Source organism: Mustela lutreola, chromosome 4 (genome assembly GCF_030435805.1).
Source record: "Mustela lutreola isolate mMusLut2 chromosome 4, mMusLut2.pri, whole genome shotgun sequence".
Lineage (NCBI taxonomy): Eukaryota > Metazoa > Chordata > Mammalia > Carnivora > Mustelidae > Mustela > Mustela lutreola.
The window spans coordinates 159,986,463-160,008,149 of NC_081293.1; the positions used below are offsets into that span (position 1 = coordinate 159,986,463).

The 21,687-nt window shown below is 38.0% G+C and overlaps 1 protein-coding gene across 4 annotated transcripts in view; it reads right to left on the reverse strand.

The window, feature by feature from the left end:
- Positions 1-7,783: 7,783 nt before the first annotated feature.
- Positions 7,784-21,687, reverse strand: part of DPY19L1 (dpy-19 like C-mannosyltransferase 1) — a 99,892-nt gene continuing 85,988 nt past the window's right edge. For 2 of the 4 annotated variants that reach the window (XM_059171538.1, XM_059171535.1), the window contains 6 exons: positions 19,988-20,012; positions 18,704-18,823; positions 17,135-17,309; positions 16,283-16,382; positions 15,012-15,137; positions 9,433-9,811 (listed from right to left, as the gene is read on the reverse strand). In XM_059171538.1, coding sequence (XP_059027521.1) covers positions 9,655-9,811; positions 15,012-15,137; positions 16,283-16,382; positions 17,135-17,309; positions 18,704-18,823; positions 19,988-20,012 — 703 coding nt within the window. In that variant the 3' untranslated portion in view covers positions 9,433-9,654. Of the gene's footprint in view, positions 8,255-9,432; positions 9,812-15,011; positions 15,138-16,282; positions 16,383-17,134; positions 17,310-18,703; positions 18,824-19,987; positions 20,013-21,687 lie in introns of those variants that run through there. The other 2 variants (XM_059171537.1, XM_059171536.1) reach the window with 2 other exon arrangements.

The following is a 21,687-nucleotide window of genomic DNA, read 5'->3' on the forward strand; positions in this document are numbered from 1 at the left end:
TGAAGACCCCAGAGTACCCCTCTTCCACCCATCCTTTGAGAGATGACTATTAATCTAATTTTGTATTTATTGTTCACTTGATTTTCTTTGTATGTTAGCATGTTTCAGGTCCTTAAAAATAAATTATTTAACTTTTCATGTTATTGAATGTTCTGTAAATAAACTCACATCAAAATTTACATAATTTCTTATGCAAATTAGATTTTTTTGGCCTAATAATAGTCCCCTGAGAGTCATCCAAATTGTTGTCTATTGCTATTTTAAATATTCAGTAGGACCCTTTATCTGTCTATCTGTTTTATTATTTATTCCAGACACATGTGTAAGTGAGCTCCAGGTTTTCGGCTATTATGAACCCTTGGCAATGACCTTCTTAGACAATGTCTTCTGATGTACATGTATAAGAAATTTCCTAGGGTATATGTCTAAGGAATGGAGAAGCTATGTCATAGTATGTACATTCTCAATTTTAGCAGGTAATGCCATTTATTTCCAAAATAGTGACCTTCTACCAAGGATAAAGGAGACTGTGCTTTTCCACCTGTTTCCCAATGTGTTAAACCAATGTCCTGTTATAAATGATATTATTATGGTTTCACTTTGCATTTCCCTGATTATGAGTAGGCTGGATTTTCTTTAATGATTCTGGTTCATTCACATTTCTTTTTCTGTGAAATGTCATGTCTTCGGTCACTTTTTCTTTTTCTTTTCTTTCTTTTTTTTTTAAGATTTTATTTATTTATTTGACAGACAGATCACAAGTAGACAGAGAGGCAGGCAGAGAGAGAGAGAGAAGAGGAAGCAGGCTACCTGTGGAGCAGACAGCCCGATGTGAGGCTCCATCCCAGGACTCTGGGATCATGACCTGAGGCGAAGGCAGATGCTTTAACCCACTGAGCCACCCAGGCACCCCTCGGTCACTTTTTCTAATGAGTTATTTGTTTCTTACTGTTCATCAGAGTTCTTTATTCTGATTGCTAATCAAGTATTTTCCACACATTATGGCTTGCTTCACTTTCTTTATATCTTTGAGTGAACAGAAGTTAATGACCCTAATGAATTGATTTATCCTTCTAAAGGCTTTTGATTGTTTGCTTTTGTTTTGGAAGTCCTTCTTTGAGGAATTCCTCCTTGAGGGCATGAAGATAGTACCCTATGCTATCTTCTAGGTTTTCTAGTACTCTCTCTCTCCTTCTTAGGTCCTTCATCTATTTGCAATGTCATTTTTATGTATGATGTAAGGTAGGAAAATAATTCATTAATTCCATGTAGATAACTAGTTGTCAGCCTCATTTGTTAAATATATGCACATTTGTTCTTGAGCTATTCTCTTTTATGAGTCAATTTGTATATCCTTGTGCCATGCTTCTTATCTGTTGTAATAAATCTTGTTATCTGATAGGAAAATATTCATCTATTTCATGTCCTTCTTCAGACTTGTCTGGACTGTTCATCCTTGAAAACTTTACATTCAGATTGTAAAGCTCCATAAAAAGCCCTATTGGTATGCGAATTAAACTATAGGTCAATTTGAGGAGAGCTGGAATTTTTCTATCTTATATCCAATTTATTCTTAGGTTCTTTTTTTTTTTTTTAAGATTTTTATTTATTTATTTGACAGAGATCACAAGTAGGCAGAGAGGCAGGCAGAGAGAGAAGGGGAAGCATGCTTCCTGCGGAGCAGAGAACCTGATGTGGGGCTTGATCCCAGGACCCTAGGATCATGATCTGAGCTGAAGGCAGAGGCTTTAACCCACTGAGCCACCCAGGCACCCTATTCTTAGGCTCTTGTTTGTATCTTTGTGCATATAATAAACCTGGGCTTCCCTATTACTGCATTAACCCCACTCTGCTATGGGTATTAATGTTATAATCACCTAAAAAATGGAATTCTCTAATTGTCCATTCTCCATATGTTTGTATAAGATTGGAATCATCAGTATCTTGAAATTTTAGTAGAACAGATATAAAATTGTCTAGGTTATGTTGTTTTCTTTGAGGGCAAGATGTTTCTTAAAATTATTAATTCAACTTTTTTGCTGGAAATGAGTTTGTTCTTAATTTCTATTTCTTCTTGGGTCAGTTCTATTAAGTTGTATTTTTCTAGAAATTTAACCATTTATTTAAGTGTTCAAACTTACTGACAAAATTGTTCATAATATCCCCGTTATCTGTTTACTCTTTGCAGCTTCAGTAATTTGCTGATCCTAATATTTAATGCCTCCTCTATTTTGTCTTTATTATGAATGATTTTAAATAACCAACTTTGGCCTTATTGATCTCTGTTTTCTATTTCATCAAGTCCTGCTTGTTATTTCCTTTCATGGGCTGGGGAAAGGGGATGCTGCTATCCTTTGTCTATATTTCTGACATAGATAATTGAATTCATTTTTAATGTGCATTTTATACTAAATGGGGAAAAAAGTATACTTCTAGACATTCTTTAATTATACTGCACAAGCTGTTTGTGGTATATAATTGTGTTTTTTTCCTCAAAATTTTTTTCAGTTTTTTGATCATGGATTACTTAAAACTTTTTGTATTAATTTCTAACAAGGGGTTTTCAATCATGAATTTGTTTTCAAAGTGCTATTTGGTTCCACATATGATCTTTTTTTTTTTTTTTTTCTTTTTTGGAGAAGTATTGAGCACTCATCTATGCCAGCTGTTGTATTTGGTGCTTGTGTTACATCCCTGAACAAAAATTCATGCCTTTCTGGAGTTCACATTCTATTGTCAATTCTTGGAAACATCCCACATGCTTACCTGAAATGTGTATTCTTCCCTTATTTGGTGCAGTTGTTTTAAGTATGGTCATTAAATCAAAATTCCTTTTCTTATTACTTGAATTATGTATATCCTTACTGACATTTCTTGCCTGCCTATTATATCAATTTCTAAGAGAGGTAGGTTAAAATTTTCTGGTGTGTTTGTGAATTCATCTGTTTCTTCTGTTTTTAATTACCACCATAGGAGGCATATCCTGTTCAAAGACAAGAAAACTGATTCTCAAAATGAGAAACATATCTTATCTCACAAAGTTTGTGAAAATGGAGCCAGGATTCCAATTTAGTTGTCTCAATTATGACAATATTATGTCACTGTCATGTTTTGTTTAATATCCTCATATAGCAACAACACATCAATCGCTCCCCACATGGGGGGAATTTCCTCTATTATACTTTAACCAAATTCCTAGAGTTCTCTGCTTCCCAGACAGCAACAAATCTTAAGCCACACAGCCTAAACCAGGACAGTGAGTCCTTCCTCTGTCTTTGTCATATTGCTTTTTAAAAATAGTTTTCTGGTGACTAGTCATGTCTGAATGTATCAAAATACCTGGCCAGAATGTGTCTTGAGGTTAATTTTTGTTTTGCTCTTTGTCGAGGATATCCTTTCTCCTATATATGGTATTAATCTCATCTAAAGGTACTCTGAATATCCTTATTTCATTTCCACCTCTAGAATATATAATCTTCCATTTCTTTTAGTTCAAATAAATAATTTTTAGTGCTATATGGAATTTACTGCATTGTTGAATGAAGTATGATTTATTTGTTGAAAGAATTTATTGTTGAATTCAATTTGTATGAATATATTTATTGAAGTTGAATGAAGTATAATTTATTTCAAAAACATTAGCATTACTACATGCCAGGAACAGTGCTAGGAGGCACTGTAGATTCAGAACATAGTTAGATAGTAAGATAGAAGTCCAGGACACAATGCAGTAGAAAAAGTCTTGTTATATGTGTGGAATATAGGGGTTATAGGAGCATGGGCAGTGGGGGCAGGTCACTCAGCCAAGGTATAGTCTGTCAGGGAAGGCTTCGTGAAGGAGGTGACACTTGAGCTGCATCTTGAAGTGAAATACAGTCCGGAAAAAAGAAAAAAACTGTCTGGGAAGAGAAGAAACACACTTCTCCACACTAATATTAAGTGGACAGTGATTTTTAAAGAAAATTTGTTTTAATTTTTTGCCATTATATTCCCATTTCTCACTGACACTCTACACAGGGTTTATGAATATGAGACATCTACTCCATGGCAAGGATCTCTAACTGAACACAGCATTCTTTCCACAGCATTGAGTCTACTCAACACGAGGTTCCATGATTGATAAAGTAGAAATAGTCCGTCATCCTTTATAAAGGAAAGTATATATGAGAGAAACTTGCAGACCATTTCTGATTGGATTGGGTGGAGGAAATGTGGAAAGGGTGGATCCAGAAGTGAGGCAGGGAGGCCAGGTTCTAAAATATCACTTGGCAAGTTTTAAAAGTCCCAAATCATACTGGGGGAGGGATTCAGTCCCAAACTCTGGGGGAGGGAGGAAAATATTCTGTATTTCCGAAGCTCCCCAAGTAATTTCCAATGTGCAGCAAGTTTGAGAATGACTGCCATAAGGGGTCTTTGTCAGAAAAAGTCTAATTCATTATAGATTTAAAGGGCTGGAAGAATTACCAAATTGCACTTCCTGGAGATTATTATTTTAGGGCAAAGGAAGCCTCTGAATCTGGACTCTGGTCAATAAGCAGATACCAAAAGTGAAGACCTGAGGGGTCTGGCCAGTGAGCAGGGGATTGTCACCCAGAGGCAGAGTCAGAGATGTGAACTGTGTTGATAAAACAAAGCTGAAGAGTTGCCTTCGGGCATCTTTTCTTTTTTTTTTTTTTAACTAGTTTTAGTGGCCTAAAGCCAACTCTACTTAAAAATGGTTATTTCTGGCTTTCATTTCTTTCAGTGTTTTTAGAAATGCCTAAGTACAAAAGCTTTAAGGGCAATTGGCATCACAACTGAATGACCTTAATTTCGCTACATTGAACTTTTTTTCAAGGTTTTAAATTTGCATACAGAAAAAAGCCCAGGTACTTAAAAATCAATGAAATGATATTATGCTCAATTAAAAAGAACATGCCTGCGTAAACACAATACTTGGTAGTACTACCATTTATTTGAAAGTCATTTTGACAACATACTGCTTAAAGTAATTAGAATTTGGGGTTAGACATAATGGAGTACAGAAAACACTGCCTTGAAAGCAGAGCCAATGTCAATACCAGCCTAATCTCTTTGCACAAAAAGGAAAATATACCTTTTAACTACACTACAATGACTCAAAATCTTAAGAGAAAAAGACTTCAACTTGTATGTTCACTCAGAATTTTTAAATCTCTTACGGAAGGAAAGGTTAAAGGAAAGAATTTTCAAGACCTTCCTATGCCTTAATGTCCTTTTCAACTCCAAATGTAAAACTGTATTTGCACTGATATAGTACTGTGAAATAAAGACCAATTCAAGAATGTAATGAAGTTTAAAAGCAGCTTCTCTTTTCTCTGCACAGGGAACAATTTTACTGATTTAAATTAGAAACTCCTAGTTGTGGGGAAAGGAAAAGGGAAGGCAGAAGAGAGAAACAGGTGATCCATGATTCAAAGCTTGTCTTTAGCTGCTCTCTAATAGAGGGAGAAGATTGAAGATTTCTGGGGCCAAACAAAGGTAATAAAGTGAAAAATTGAGTTTTAAAATCCACACACATCACTGAATTTATCCATTTTCTTCTAGATAAAGTAATTTTACAAAAGGAAGTTCCACTGTAAAGGATTTCTCTTGTTTTTATTTCTGAACTGAAAAGAACATGTTTGAAGCCCAGTTTAGTTTACAGTTTCAAAGTATTTGAATGATCATAGCCACCTGCTCAGCAAACACCATGTAAATAAGCTTCTTTAACGTTCTGTTTAAAAAACACCTTATCTGTTCTTTGCTCCTCGCAAGTTCCATTGAGGCAATGCCCCCAAAAGACAAAGAGGGGACTCTACAAAATTCAGTTTCCAATAGAGGGATCCTGTAGCCCATCATGTGGGTTAAATGCTGTCAAGAAGGAAACGCCCTCTAGAGGCCAGCCATCCACATAGTCTTGCAATCCACCAGAGCAGCGGCTCTCCTGTGGTTCCTGGACCAAAAGCATAATGAGCACTACTTGAGACATGGTTAGAAATGTAAACTCTTGGGACCCGTCTATTTAGTCCATTTGGGCTATCCTAGAGACAACAAAAATTTGTTTCTCACAATTCTAGAGACTGAAAGTCCAAGATCAAGGTGCCAGCTGATTCAGTGTCTGGTGAGATCCCTTTTCCTGATTCATAAATGGATCTTGTAGTTTTAACTTCACAGCGTGGATGGTCCAAGGGAGCATGCTTGGGATTCTTTCATATGGACACTATCCTATTAGTGAGGGCTTTACCCTCATGACCTAATCACCTCCCCAATGTCCCATCTCTGAATACAATCACCTTGGGGTTTAGGATATCAACATATGAATTCTTGGGGGACACATTCAGACTACCCCACCACCTGAAGAGAACTGAATCAGAAGCCTCTGTGGTGGGGGGCAGCGACCTGGGTTTTAACAAACCCTCCAGGTGACTCTGAGGCACAATGAATTTGAGAACCACTAAACTAGAAACACTTCACTCCCAAAGAGCTCAGAGAAGGAAGGTGTCACTGTGTAAAGGAATTAATTATACAGGCATGAACTAAGCTAAACTGTCTTTCCTCCAAGCAGATAAATAAGTAGATAAACAAAGCTGATGCTTCTATCAAGCAAAAACATGAAGATATGTTGGGAAATATAAGACCACACTACAGTTTAATTTATGAGAAAAAGCTTTCAGTAACTCTAAAATTATCCCCAAACTATGACTTTAAAGGATAATTGTGTCCCTCGATGTAAATGCTAAAGTAATGTAAATGTGTAATGGCATAAATATAGAAGAGTGTGGGTAACCCCAGTATCTACAGGGCCCCACTGAAGAGGACTAAGCAGTTTCATTCGCCCCACTGTTGGAACTCTTCCCCACCATTCAGGACTATAGCCTGCCACACACCAACTTCATGGTTATCTGACTACAGAATGACCCTGAACATATTTTAAGGGTCAAAGTAGGTAGAAATGAAAATAACAAAATAAAGCCATGTTCTAGATTTTTCATGATCTTTTTTATTGAACATACATAGTACATGTAAAACTGGCATAAAATTCATAAAAATACGATACTTCCATGTGATATCACTTTATTCCTGATACAGCCTTTCACATTCTCCTTAATATCATTGTCCTATTTTAACACGATACTTTTTCTGCGAAGCGTTTTTAAAGGCTTTTCTACGTACAGAAATACTGCCCCCACTTTGTTTTTTCATATGCCACAAGAGCTATTTTTACCACCTCCTTGCCCATCCTTACCTTCCTCATACTAAAGCAAAAAAATATTTTCAAATGCTAAAAATAAGTAGAATACTGAGCTTTAATACTGTTTTGTCATGTATATGGAAACTACTACTATTCTATATTCCCATAAAAGACCTTCTACAGCACCGGCTGCTACCAGATGGGACCAAGGCTGAGTATGCCGTGCAGCCCAAGGCCTCTGTTCTTAACTGACTGGCCTAAAATACACTCATAGCTCGCTGGTGTAGTTATGTTAATAAATACCGTTACAAAAGGGATTCTCATGGGGAGGGGAACAACCCGAATTGACCACTTTTAACTTTTCCCACCATATGAAACAGTCAAAACGGTATTTTAATGTTTTTCCTGTACAGAATTTCCAATCATTACACGTGACCTCATCAGGAAAGGAATGACTGGAGGGTGGGAGAAAAGACAGTGACCTTAAAAGTACAATTTTTTAAAACCCGGCAGCGCTGCGTGTAGGTGACAGCCATGTCGGCGTGAACAGTGGCACAGAGAGCGGAGCGCGCTTCCCTCCCCCCCCCCCCCCCCCCCCCCCCGCCCACGACGACTCTCAGCCACCTCGGCCTCAAGTGCCCTCTTCCCATTTTTCCAGATTGCTGCATCATTGCTCAAATTCTACTCCTAATCCACGACTCCCCAGCTGCTTCCCTATTTTCTGAAACTGGCAGAAGCCCAAGAAATAAAAGTCACGCAGCGAGCGAAGCGGAGGGGGCTGGCGCCTGAAGACACTGTTGGCAGCTCCCGCCGGAAGGAGGCTCCCCGGAAGCGGAAGCGCAGACTCTGGGGCGGGCTGGGGGCTGCCCACTCACCAGCCCAGGCTGTCCTTGCAGCTCTGTGCTCTAAGCAAGCTAGTGCTTCCCCCAGACCAGGCTTGTCCTTGGGCTCTGGTGAGAAGGCAGAAAGGGAACAGCTCTTCAGTGGCTCCCGGGAGTGGGCACCGGAAACCATCCCTGAGGACTCAGGTCTCAAGGACAGTCCACAATGAGGTTAATCTGCCTGTGGTTAATAAAAAGAACACTGTATAATTAAATGTGTAGTCCATCAGAGTCATGGTTTGCTTAGAATTTAAAATCTTAAAACTGTTTCTCAGAACTATGAGGATTCACTGCTTTGAAGAATCTCATTTCACACAAATTAACTTCTAAGAAACAAAAATTCATACTAGGAATTCAGAGCAGGTTTGGGAATCTTTTAAAATAAATAAATAAGAAGGAAAAAACGTAAAGAGGAAGGTTGAGTATATTTGTTCTTCATACTGAAATGATAGTTTTGGGGATCCAAATTATAACGTAAGGCTTAAGGCTTTGTCTTACTAAAGACAGGCAATTTAAAAAATAAAATATAAAAATTCCATTCATCTCTCATTATGGGTTTACTTTTTTGACAGAAAAATTAGTCATGTTTTATTGTATCTTAATAGTAAAAGAAAAACTACACATACTACAGTCTACTGTTCCACTGTAATTTGTGTTTACTCAAATACTAGTTTGCAGATGCATCATCATATTTGGGTCTTTCAAAATAGTTGTTCTTAAAACTACAATTAAACATGAAAAAATTTTACAGTGGTTTAAAGGTACTAAAATATAAACATCTGAGTAATACCAAAAATGAGAAAAATACACAATTGCCATTAATTTTTTTTTAACCAAGAATAAGTACTTCCTAAGCAACTAAATGAGTAAATAACACTTATTTGACAAAGAATGCTGGGCGAGAAAGAGGGAGGAGAAAGGAGAGAGAAGACACGCTAATGCCACAGGGTTGGTAATTACAGAAATTTGATCCTGACCACTAGATCCAAAAATCTGGATTAGTAATGGGCAGGAAATGCTTCATTAACAAGAGCAACAATAAACAAAAGAACATGAAGAAGTGAAACAGAGAACTCCACATAGCAAATACCCATGTCTGCCCCATCTACTCTTACGGAAGTTGTTGACAGGGGCCTGACATGACTGAGGAGCTTATGACAGTCACAGAGATGTCCAAATGACAAGAGGCAGAAAAGGAAGCAAGGGCCACTAAGAGTCCATACACTAAAATCAGCCCCTACAATGGTCAGAACTCATGATATTTTCATACCTTTCTTGTCATGACCCCTCATATTTCTTACATAGGCAGCTTTGCTCACTCACTTTAGCACAAATATTTAAGTCAGGTACAAACATATACTCATTTGCATAGCAAATTTTAAGGGTGCATTGAAATAGTAACCAACAGATTAAGGTATAAGTATTTTTACAATCAGAACAACATTCGAATTGACCAAACAAAATGTTTTCTATTTGAAAACAGTTACCTATAAAAGTTTTTGGGATTTGAATTAAAAACAAGGCATGAGTTATTAGCAAAACATTAAAACCATTACTGATGTACTTCTCTGTGGGCAGCAGTCATTCTTCTATAACTTCTAAGACTTTGTAAACACTGTTCTGGAATACAGTGGTGAAGTGTGGCTTGGAATCCTTCACCAACAGGTTACATAAGGGAGGTTTCCCAGCATTAGCAGGATCTTCCACGTCCCAAATTTCAGGCATACTGCACCCAGGCCTAGAGAAATGAAGGTACAGATTAGAAATCAAAGTACATGAAGCAAAAGCACACTTTTTAGATTCCTGCCCCCATTTCGTTTTTTCTATGTAAATTAAGTTGGTTTAAAAAAAATCCCATTATAGTTATTTATATTTATTTAAGCTGCCATAAATTCTCTTTAGAACAAGGTGAATGCAGCAAAGTTGACTATAAAAAGACGTAAAAAAATACATGAATTCAGTTGGTGGGGTAAGAACCATTTTGCTTAAATTCTGCCTCAGCTACTTAGCAAGAATGTGGCTTTGGATAGCTCATGCAGTCTCTCCCGACATTTGTCAAAAGGGGAATACCCATTATGTGGGTGTTTCATAAGGCCTTACAGAGAGAGAGAGAGAGAGAGACTGTATCTAGCTAGTGCTATGCCTGGCACATGGTAAGAGGTTAATATATTATACTGACTTAAAAATTCTAATTGGCAGATATGCTTAGGTCAATTTATGCAACTTCCCACTACTGTCTCCTAGAATGAGTCAATTTAAAGAAAATCCAGTGGTGTTCAGCTCACATCTTAGCTAAATGCACAATTAAATTTTAAAAGCAATATATTTTATAAAGAATAGCAGAAGTGAAATTGGTATTGTATGATATTTGTCCCAATAACTTCTGCAGATAATTGTAACATTTATTTTCAATCTAAAGCAGTGTTCTAGATATAACTGTTGGCTTTCACTAGGGTTTACAAATGTCTTTTTTTCCTTTTTTTTTTTTTTTTGGGTTTTTGTTACATTGAAGATTTTTGTGTTCTTATATTCCAAAATGTGACTCTCTTTTAAGGATGGTGATTTTTATGTCTCATATAAAGAAATCTTCCCTATCATGGATATCTTGAGAATATGCATTGTGCATTCTTCTAATGAAAGTTTTAGAGTTCTGCTTTTCACAGACCTATAACTCATCTGAAATTATTTTTTTTGTATGGTGTGAAATAGAGATTTAATTTTAATTTTTTTCCATAGAGATAGCCCACAGCTCTAGGTCCATTTATTAATTATTATTTATCAAATCCATCCTTGCCCACACCACTCAGTACCTGGTACAGTGCTTTTGAATCTTTATTACTGGTTTTATAATGACCAGTGGAATAACTGATTCAGGCAAGAATCAAGACTGGATGCAAGAGCTAACTGGTGAAACTCTGTTGAGAAAGAGGACAAACACACAGCCTCTAAGGATCTCCACAGATCTCTTACTAATTCTGAAGGAGATCTGCCTCCTTAACAGATCAAGTGGTCAAACTTAAGCATCACCAATGATAGAACAAAGTGATCTCTACCTCCCCAAGTAACTTATGGACTGTGGACAACCCTTGTGGGGTAATTAATATCTTTGCCACAATTTGCTAAACTCAATCTAGTCATGCTGAAGGAATTAGACAAATCCAAACATGGAACATTCCTAGAAGACCACTGGCCTGAACTCTTTCAAAATATCAATGAAAACAAAAAAGGTGAAAGGGTGTTCACAATTTCTTTTTTTTTTTTAATTAATTTATTTATTTGACAGATAGAGAGTACAAGTAGGCAGAGCAGTAGGCAGAGGGAGAAGCAGACTCCCCGCTGAGCAGGGAGTCCGAGGGTGTTCACAATTTCTTATGGGCTATTTGAGAAATTTAAAAAAAAAAAAAAAAGAAGAAAAATGCAAAACACAAAAAATTACAGAGAATTGGCAAATGTTTATGTTTTGTCATGGTTGCTTCACTTTAAGAGATAAAAACATTTCTATCATGTCCTTTTTATTCCCAAAGGCAAGCCACTCCCCTGCTCTGCACCACAAGGCAAACACCATGGCAGGAGTACGTGTGTTCCTGTCTTCTTAATAACGTCTCTAATTTAAAGGTAACTATCATTCCAAAACTGTCAAAATATAGGCCTATCAAAATAAAAAAAAATGGAAGTCACTGTCACTTCCAATGCCATTTCTCAGAGGTGGCTTGTGTACACAATCTAGCACCCATTCTGCAACACCTTTTTAATCCAAGTTGACACATGTGCATACAAACGTAAGCATGGATTTATATACGTAGGTGCTCCCAGGTTGCTTTTACAAAAATGAGATTATTTGGGGACTCCTCACTTGGCAAGAAAATGTGGCCATTTTTCCACCTCAGCACCCAAATATCTGCTTCATTCTTTTTAATAGTTGCTAGTACTTCTATGTATTAATGAACTACTCTTTTATGGGTGGATATTCTGTTTCCCATTTTGCCATTGCAAAGTGATGCTGATATAAACTTCTTTGTGCTGATATCCTTCTGCAAGCTAAACTTCTAGAAGCAGCACTATCACTACACCACAAGGCTATATAATTTTCACTTTGCCCCTGTCAGATTATCTCCCAGAAGGTTTTACTAATGAGTGTTCTCAAGAAGAGTGTAGAGGGCATTTTTTTGCACACCCTCCCTGACATCAGATTCTAAAACACTGAGCACTTATGATACTAAGACTGGGCTTGGGTTTTCTACCACTTCATTTCCTCACAGAGGCCGAGGCCCAGCTGTGACTATACTGCTGGCCATGGACGGTAGAGAGCACAACACCCCACAGAGAAAATGGCCAAGTTCCCGAGTTCACCTGCTTTCAGGAGAAAGAAAAGGCTAAGAGCAGCCTTTGTGAACTCTTTCGGCCTAAGTGTAACACACTGTTGTCCTTATCGAAGTTTCCTGAAGCTCCCCCAGGAGCCAGCCAGCTACAGCTTTAAATAGCATCATGGAAAATGGGAATAATTTTCTTCTGAATTCATGTGCTTTAATTTTATGTCAACTCTATTACTGGAATTAATGAGAAAGAAAACAGAGAACTAAGAATAAAACAGTAGTTAATTAAAAACCCATCTACAACTTGCATTTGAGTATATTTTCATACTTGTATTTGAAAACACAGTATTAAGTATTTAAAGAACAATCAAGCCACACCATTAAAGCCACTGGTACTGAGATCACATAAATATAGTGTCACCAATGTGCTAGGCACAGTTTAAGTGATGGATATAGAGAGTCTCTCTTCCCTTTCCTCTCCTACTGAGTCCCCATTTGATCCCCCTGTTCTGACACACTTTTCTGTTCCAGCAACCTATAGATGTCTCAGGCATAACTAACATGGACAGTGGGGGCCAAAGCATTAACGATCCTAGTTCTGATAGAAAGTTCTGTCAAGAAACTCAGTTGTGCTACTGCACTAAATATTAGTCCTTCTTCCCTTTCAGTCCCCGGCTTGCTTCCCTGGCAGAACAGAAGGTACAGCTTGTGTTTTGTTTCAAGGTTTAAGCAAGTGCACCTGCCCAAGGTTTCCTGAGATTTATTATCAGTCTGGCTTAAATCTTGCAGTAGATGAAGTGTTTTTTTTTGGTTACTAAGGAAAACAGATTAGAGAAAGTCACTTCCTTAGCTTCTTCCTCTCCACTCCTGCTGGAAACACAACAGCGGCAAGTCAAGGTCCAGATGGGGAAATCGAGCACACACTCCCACCCCAGACTCTCAGTCTTAGGGCCCATAAGTGAGTGCTAAATGGAAATGATTCAAAGTCAGTGAATTCACTGCTGACCTTGTTTAGTGTACAAGATTTATTGCCATATTTCCTAAGTTTGTCTTTCATCCCTTCTGGTATATAAAGCAGTGCTCTGCCCATCAGAACATGAGACCACTACAGTGAGGCCAATCTGAGGAGCTGCATCAACCTTTTAGAATATAAAGCGCCCAGCCTCTGCAATTCCCACATATTCAAAACACTATGCACCATCTAGAAAATGAAGACTCTTGAATCAAGACTCATCATTACCTTGGGGACAAAAAGGTCACAAAGCATTATTTTTATGTTCCAGTAACCTACAGGTGTCTCAGGCTGATCACTGGACTAGAGAGTGAAGCCCAAGGCGATAAAAGAAGATCCCATTGTGGGTAGAAATCTCCAATCTATGTTCTCCTGATTGCAAATGTCAGCCCACCATTCATTTATATTACGATGTTCTCATAAAATTGTTATGAGAGATGCTTGTGACTTTTTGTCCTAAGTTTATATAACCAAGTTAATTAAAAGTGAGAATATGAATTTTAAATATATTCTTCTGTTCATAAGGAACTAAAACATTTTCTGAATTACGACTCTAAGAACATTTTGTATAGATCCTGATTAAATTCAAGTCACCTGGGACTCATTCATAGGAAAATCATTTAATAATCAACAATTTTGTGCACTTCCTTGTCGGCAATGTGGACAGCTACTGTATCACAGAACGATTCTCACTTCTGAGTCAATATTTAATTATTTTGTCTTAACATCCTTGTGTATCACTGAAATACATGGTGAATAAGTATGATTAAACCACAAATACAGCAACCACCAAAGTAAACCACTGTTTACTTAAGGAGTAGTGAGAATTTTTTAAAATAATAATATTCCATAAAATACTCTTGATCTATAATGAAACTACTCATGCCTGTGCTCCTCGTGGAGTCAGTGCTTTGGTATTTTAATAGCAAGCTACTATCACTAGCTGTCTAGTCACCCAGGTGCAAGATCTCTAAACAGTCGACTTCAAAATTCATATTTGCTTTGAAGATCTTACTAACTTTTGCTATCCTCTGCTTAGTGGACTTCTGAGTAGAAATAGTTTTTAAAACTATAAACCCAAGAGAATGTGGGTCACGGTAAAGTTAATTATTTCCCCCACTCAAATCAGATGTGGAACAGCAAGAAAGAAGGGTCGCTGTAAGGTGACGCTGGGAGGGGGGCTGTCCATCATAGACACAGTGCAGAGTTGGGGCGTGCGACTCTCAGCTGCCTGCCTTACTTCCTTATAGTGAGACTCACCATTATTCGGTTGCAGACTCTGCAATTATTTTTAAAAGAAAATACATCAAACTTTAAGTTAAAAGTTTCTAAAAATATCAAAGGCAAATATGAGCAATTTGGAAAATTGTTAGTCAGTACCAATATAATACCTTTAAGGTAGTGTATGCAGGCAAATCATTAGAAAAGAAACATTTGTAATGACTAGAATGGAAAGAAATTCCAATTCAAATAATGATCTAAAAAGTTTTTTTCCACTTATACTGTGCTGAATGTTTCATATATCTCACACATATGAGGAAAGCACTTGCCAAAGACTGAATTAATTTTTCATGTCTTGTGAATATAAAATACTAACTGTGTTGAATACTCACTTGGATCTTCTTATACACCAGGACTCTTCTAGAATGTAATAATTCACTTGTAACTTTATCAATTCCCGTTTCACTTCTTCGGCTGCTTTTCGACTATACATTGAGTAAACTATTTTCGTTCTGGCTCTTTAAAGAAAAATAATTGGGCAGAAGATTTTCAAAATTAAAAGGCTGCAATCAATCTATTTGGAAGAAAGCACTGAACGGAACAAGAAGAAAGACTCCACAGAAGAGTCATGTCAAGAGAATTCTTCACAGAATTCCTGCTTCGGGGCTTCGGGGAGGTCAAAAGAAAAAGCAGAATCATAGCATAAGAGCCCTGGGAGAAGAGCTTCGGTTAATGCATCTCTGCATTTCCAAACTTAGTCTTTCTGATTGTTTGCTTGCTTAGTTTTGTTCTGTATTCTCTGTGACCCTATCATACATGAGAAAATGGCATGTTGTGCACAGATGCACACAAACATGGCTACCAGACTACGTTAAGGCTGCAATGCAGTCCTAACTTTGACAGCAGCCAGAACTGGCATTAATAGCTTTCCATTTTATTCCTAGATTGAGGAAACAAAAAACAAACTAAATTTATTCAACACAATTGTTCTGGAAATAAGCTTACTGAATTTAATTTTTAGTGAAAGATTTTTTTATTTATAAAATAGAAGTTTCAGTGTTACACAAAAGAACAGATTAATAGGATTCACCCAATCACTTAGGAAATGAATAGCTTGACCTATGCCAGAAATTGCATGAAAATTAAATCTATGTCCTTTTCAAAGAGAACACAATACTCTAACTTATGAAAAGTATTAAGAATAAAAACCAAGATCATTCTAGTAGGCTATATGGGTAAAAATCAGAATAAAACCCTCTTTGAATGGGATTCCATTTCAACTGACTCTTCAGAATTCAAGAGAAATAGCCAAAAGGAAACCTGAATAAAGGCTAGCGGCTCATGAATCTTCTGGGGAGCTTAAGGACAGTGATGCCTAATAAGGGCCTTGACATCTTGCAGCCCTCTTGACCTGCAGAAGACAGACATGCTATGATTTCATTCTGCAGCCTAGTAGAGAACCCCAAAGATTGTAGTTTTATTGCCCAATAAACAGTTTTATATCTGACTCAGCCCTATTATTTCAGCATTGTTTTCTCCCCTAATGTTATAAATCCCTGTTCGCCACAGCCTTCTAAAAACACTCCTCATGATTTTACCAGTTTCCTCACTCAGGATCTATGTGAGAAATTTGTTTTGGGTGATGTGAGAACTGTGTACTAACCTTAACCCTGCATCTTCATAGTGTGGATGGTTCACAACGGGCCGAAGCGCAGACAGCTTCACACTTGCCATGGTGGGCATGGCACCCGCAAACACCGCGTCTGCAAAGCAGCAAAGGCAGTCTCAGGAAGACACTCAGTGAGCGTTACAAGGTCTCCTTCTGGTCAACGTGGTCACTTCGCAGGTGAGAAATGGGAGGCCCAGCGAGGTTCATGACTTTAAAGATTCAGTGTAAGACCCAGACTGAAGTCAGCTGGTCGGTAAAATGGCTATAAGCCCCCTGGTTTGGGTAAACCTTTTCCTTTGGAAGTTAGAGCCTTCTCCTTTCATCAGTGAGGACTTCCGAGGTGTGGGTTTGTTTGCTTGTTTATTTTTGTAATGTCCTAGACATTTTTCCTTGCTCCAGGAAGAAGTGTTAGATGGACTAGGAAAGTTTTATAGCACCAAGAATTCTGGAAAATGATTTAAAATGCAGTCATCTGATACTCAGATAACAATAAAATCCCCCTTGAATATAATGTCATATTCCATGAGTTTATTTCAAGAAGGAATGTGCAGGACTAAGATTAAAAACTCTTTTGGAAAATAAGCACAAAAAAAAATTATTGTAAATCATGCCACAGAAGTCTTTTTGAAAAACAAAAACAAAAACAAAAACATTAGAATTTATGGGGAAAAAACCAGAATAGATTACTAAAAAAATATAACATTTCTTTTGCTAACCATTTAAGTAAGATTGACATCTTTTTCTGAATAACTAGAAGCAGCACTGCTTACAAAGAGTAAGGTCATTGGAAGTAATGTGGGTTTAAGATTTTGCAGTGGTATATAAAACTATGGAGAAAACACATACCTGGTTTAGTACTGTATTTGATCCATTCTATAAGTTCTTCTTGTGGCAAATTGCTGAACTCCCCTACAATATTCCATTGGGTTTGCAGATTTGCTGAACCTTGTATTGACATTGCTGCTAATACAGCAAAAACAACAGCACCAGGATGTACTTTGCAAAAGAGCCATCCAAACAGCTGAAACCAAATGAAGACTATGTTAATAACTGTTAGTACAAAGCAGCCTGCATCCAATCAACAAAAATTCCTCCCAGAGAAGAACACACTCTCTGGTAGAGTCCCAGATAAAGAACTAATTATCCTGAGAGAAAGTTCTAGAAACAATGACCAGAGGGATTAAAAGAATTTTGCCATTAGCCTTACACAGATGGGACATAATTTAAGAAGCAGTTCTCTCAATTTATTCTAATTCCAGGTTCAGGTAAAGCCAGGACCACCTCTGAAATTTGCCAGGCCCAACACAAAATGAAAATGCCGAGCCTCTTGTTCAAAAATTGTTTAGAAGTTCAAAAGAACAAAAGAAGAGCAACCAAGTAGGTGTAGGGTCCTTCTGAGGGTGGGCCCTCATGTGTTTGCAGAGGTTCCACACCTGTGAAGCCTGTCTGGTGCAAGGTCCTCTATCTTCAGTCATGGTGCAGGTTGGGATTTAAGAGGCAAGGGTTCCCATCAACCTCATTTCCTGCCCCAGCCTGGAGGAGTCAGGAAGGAAGTCTTCATCCCTAGGTCAGGCCTCAGGCAAGCAGTGCTTTTCTAATACAGCACCACCATTCTGACTGGGAGTCTCAAGGTTGGCTGATATTTTCATTTAAATAGTCCATACTCAATAACACTTTGTCCCTATCATTCTCTCCTTAATTTCTCTACATAACTGTAGAACCAGTTTTTTGAGGGCATATTTGTTTTTTTGCTTTTTGATGTCTCTATTTACCATTCTACCCTCATCCCTTGAACATGCTATAGATGCTTAGTAAATATTTGCTAAATTTAAGAGAACTTCTGCTGCTGCACCTTGGCTAATGGTCTGATGAAAAGGGGACATTGTGTAGAAGCATAAATCTGTAGATACAGAGCAAGGAGGCAGTTAGCCAGGAAAAATAAGTAGCAAATAACCAAAATGCCTTACACTAAATTTTAAAAAGTCAAGTCAGGGATGTGCATACAAATGTATACTCAAGTGAAAAAAAGATTGTTAAAGCTTGATGCCGAAAAAGAACATCTATTTGAAAGTAAATGCAACTTGGAATCACTGGCTGGAATTCTTTGGGGTAGGAATATCAAAACAATAAAAAATTATTTCTACAATGGAGCTCTGTTTTCTATCAACATCTGGAGTAATCATTCATGAATTCAGCCTACACTACTTGACATTTATTGTATGCCAAACACTATTTTAGAATAAATGACCTTCTTTGGCCTTTGCCCTTTAGGAAAAATTAATACAAAACCACGAAGAACTTTCACTACAACAATTTAAAGACTTTTGAGTAACTCAATATTATTTTAGGGCCATTCAATAACAAGGCTGGGGTAAAGTGATCATAGCAACTATAATTCCAACATAACCATCTTACCTGTCTTGAACAAATCAAGGAAGCCATAACACACATGTGTGGCGTCAAGAAGAGTTTTAGTCTCATAATTAAAATACCAAGGACTGTATATGCTAACAGTTGCAATGCATGATAAACTAGCTGAAAGAAAGAGAAAATATTTTTCATTCCTACTATTTGTGAAATTTAATATATGGTTAAATAGATGAATATCCAAGAAAGGGCAATTTTTCTTAGTAACAATATTTTGATTTCTGAAATAAACGAGTCTTAAAATTCACTTTCAAACTTCTCCATCTTATTAGAAGCTAAAATTATAAGTCAGTACTGCAAGTGGTTTTAGAATTTTGCTCAGAGTTAAGCCTGCAGTTAATAAAACCCACATTTCTGAATCAACTTTGGTGCTACCATCAGATTAAGACAGGAAAGTGGTAAACAAAAATAAGTACTGTTTAAGATCCCAGAGCTCTGCCTTGGAGCAGCCATCAAAACCAGGTTGAGGGGCGCCTGGGTGGCTCAGTGGGTTAAGCCGCTGCCTTCGGCTCAGGTCATCATCTCAGGGTCCTGGGATCCAGTCCCGCATCGGGCTCTCTGCTCCGCAGGGAGCCTGCTTCCCTCTCTCTCTACCTGCCTCTCTGCCTACTTGTGATCTCTGTCTGTCAAATAAATAAATAAAATCTTTAAAAAAAAAAAAAACAGGTTGAAATGTGCAATACGGTATTATTAACTGTAGTCACCAAGTTGTTGCTAAGAGAGTAGATCTTAAAAGTCCTCATCACAAGAAAAAAGATTTTTTGTAACTTTGTATGGTGATGGATGCTAGCTAGACTTATTATGGTGATCATTTCGCAATGTACACACATCTGATTAATTATGTTGTATATCTGGAACCAGTATCATGTTAATGTCTATCATACATTTATTAGAAGTAAACACAAACACAGAAAGGAAGGAAGGGGGAATGGGGGAAGGGGGAAGGGGAAAGAAAGAAGGAGGGAGGGAGGAAAGGCAGCAGGCAGGGAGGGAGGAAAGCAGGCGGAATCACCAGGAGACGGGAGCAGCAACCACTCCCACAATAAACTGGGTCATCATGAGGATGAGCAGAGCAGACCAAGCGGGTTTCCTACTTAACTATTTTAACAAATGAATGGTTGTGTTTGTAATAGTCTCATAAAAACATATACAGACCTATTCTGAAGATGATTAATGACAATTACCAATACCTAGAAACTGGAACTAGAAAGTAAAGTCCAAATATACACAAACATTAAAATAAAGAACGTTTTAGTAATATTGAGTCTTTACCTCTCCGTGATCAAACTGGTGTTTCCTGAAATGGAGTAAGAAATACTACTATTGAATCATTACTGAAGCACTTATTTCAATCATTTGCATTATTATCTCAGAAATACGAGAGTTGTAAGTTGTATATACAATATTCCAAGGACACATATATGTAAATAAAAATAACAATTATGAACTGAAACTGATGTCACAATCTTTTAAAGGACATTTGATTTTTTTCTAAAGGACAATGTTGCATACCCTGAACATTTGACTACAAGGACAATTACTGGGCCAACAAAAGGCACACTACGGTCTATCAGATACCTCCCTGGGGATATTCTGGCAAACAGAGAATGCTGTGAAGGGAAGCCTGAAGCCTTCAGACTTCTATACCCTTGCTTTTCACCACCAGTGGTCTCTGAGCTCCCCCATAAACTGTAGCTGCTACACAGATCATTCAGGAAACCACACATAAAAAGATGTTTTCAGCAGGGGCTTTGGAATATACAAATAGCCACAAAATTCCCCCTTTAGTTTTGCTTGACAGTTTTAATTTCCTGAGAAAATAAATGTGCTTTAAGGCCTATATGCCCTCCTACAACCCCCTGTGACCCCACACCCCCTCTCCCCACCATCCCATTTCTATGATAATCACAGTGATGCCAGCAATATTTTGAAAATGGGAATCTAGTCATGCCAATCCTTACTTAAAACCCTCCAATGTATTCCTTTTGTAATTAGAATAAACTCCCGAATCCTCACTATGCTTCACATGGTCTTCCTACTTCTCATTCTTGAAACTCATCATCTACCACATTTCCTCTCAGTCACCATGCCCCAATCACACTAGACTAATCTTACTCTGTCAAACATTAGGGAGACACCCATATTCAGTGCCCCTCTTGATAATCACTCCTACTCCATTTCCCTGTTTTATCTCCTCAAAAGTGTTCATTCACTGGTTTCTTGATTACCAACTATCTCTCCCTACTAAAACCGACCCCTCAGGACTACAGGGCACAAACCCATCCATCCTCAATCCCACTGAGCACTGATGGCACTGGAGATCCAGCAATAAATAAGAAAATACCTGTCTCCTCACAGAGCTTACACAAACTCAAGGGAGACTAGCAAAAAGCAAATGAGCATATGTCACATGGTGGTAAGTACTGTGGAGAGAAAGGAAACAGGGCAAAAGATGCCAGGAGTGTGGGTAACCGGGAAGGTGTATGTCAAAACATGGGGTCACCAACTGAGGGACACAAGAGCAAGACCTGAAGGAGAGAGTTTGAGATTAAGCATCCCTCAGGCAGACAGAAAGTGCAGAGCCCCATAGTGAGAAGGTCCTTAATGGGCTAACTACAAAGACACCATGACTAGAGAAGAGAGAGGTAGGGGGAGAACTGCGGAGACACAGCAGACAGGCAGTGTACAGTGTTCAAGTGTGAATGGTGATGAATGCTGAGAGAGAAGATAGCATGTGATGATGGAGAATAATAAGCAAGGAGACAAGGAATCTCCTCAGAAGTGATGGTCAAGAAAGGCTTCTTGAAGGAGGTGACATTTACACAAGAATTAAAGGAGTTGGCCACATATAGGGCCAGGCTGTGGGGAGCAGAGGGCGAAGTGATGACCTTAGGGTACGACCAGGGCAAAACTACAGAGGCAGGAAACAGCCGCCAATGGCTAAAGAGCAGAAAGGAGGTCCATGGGACATG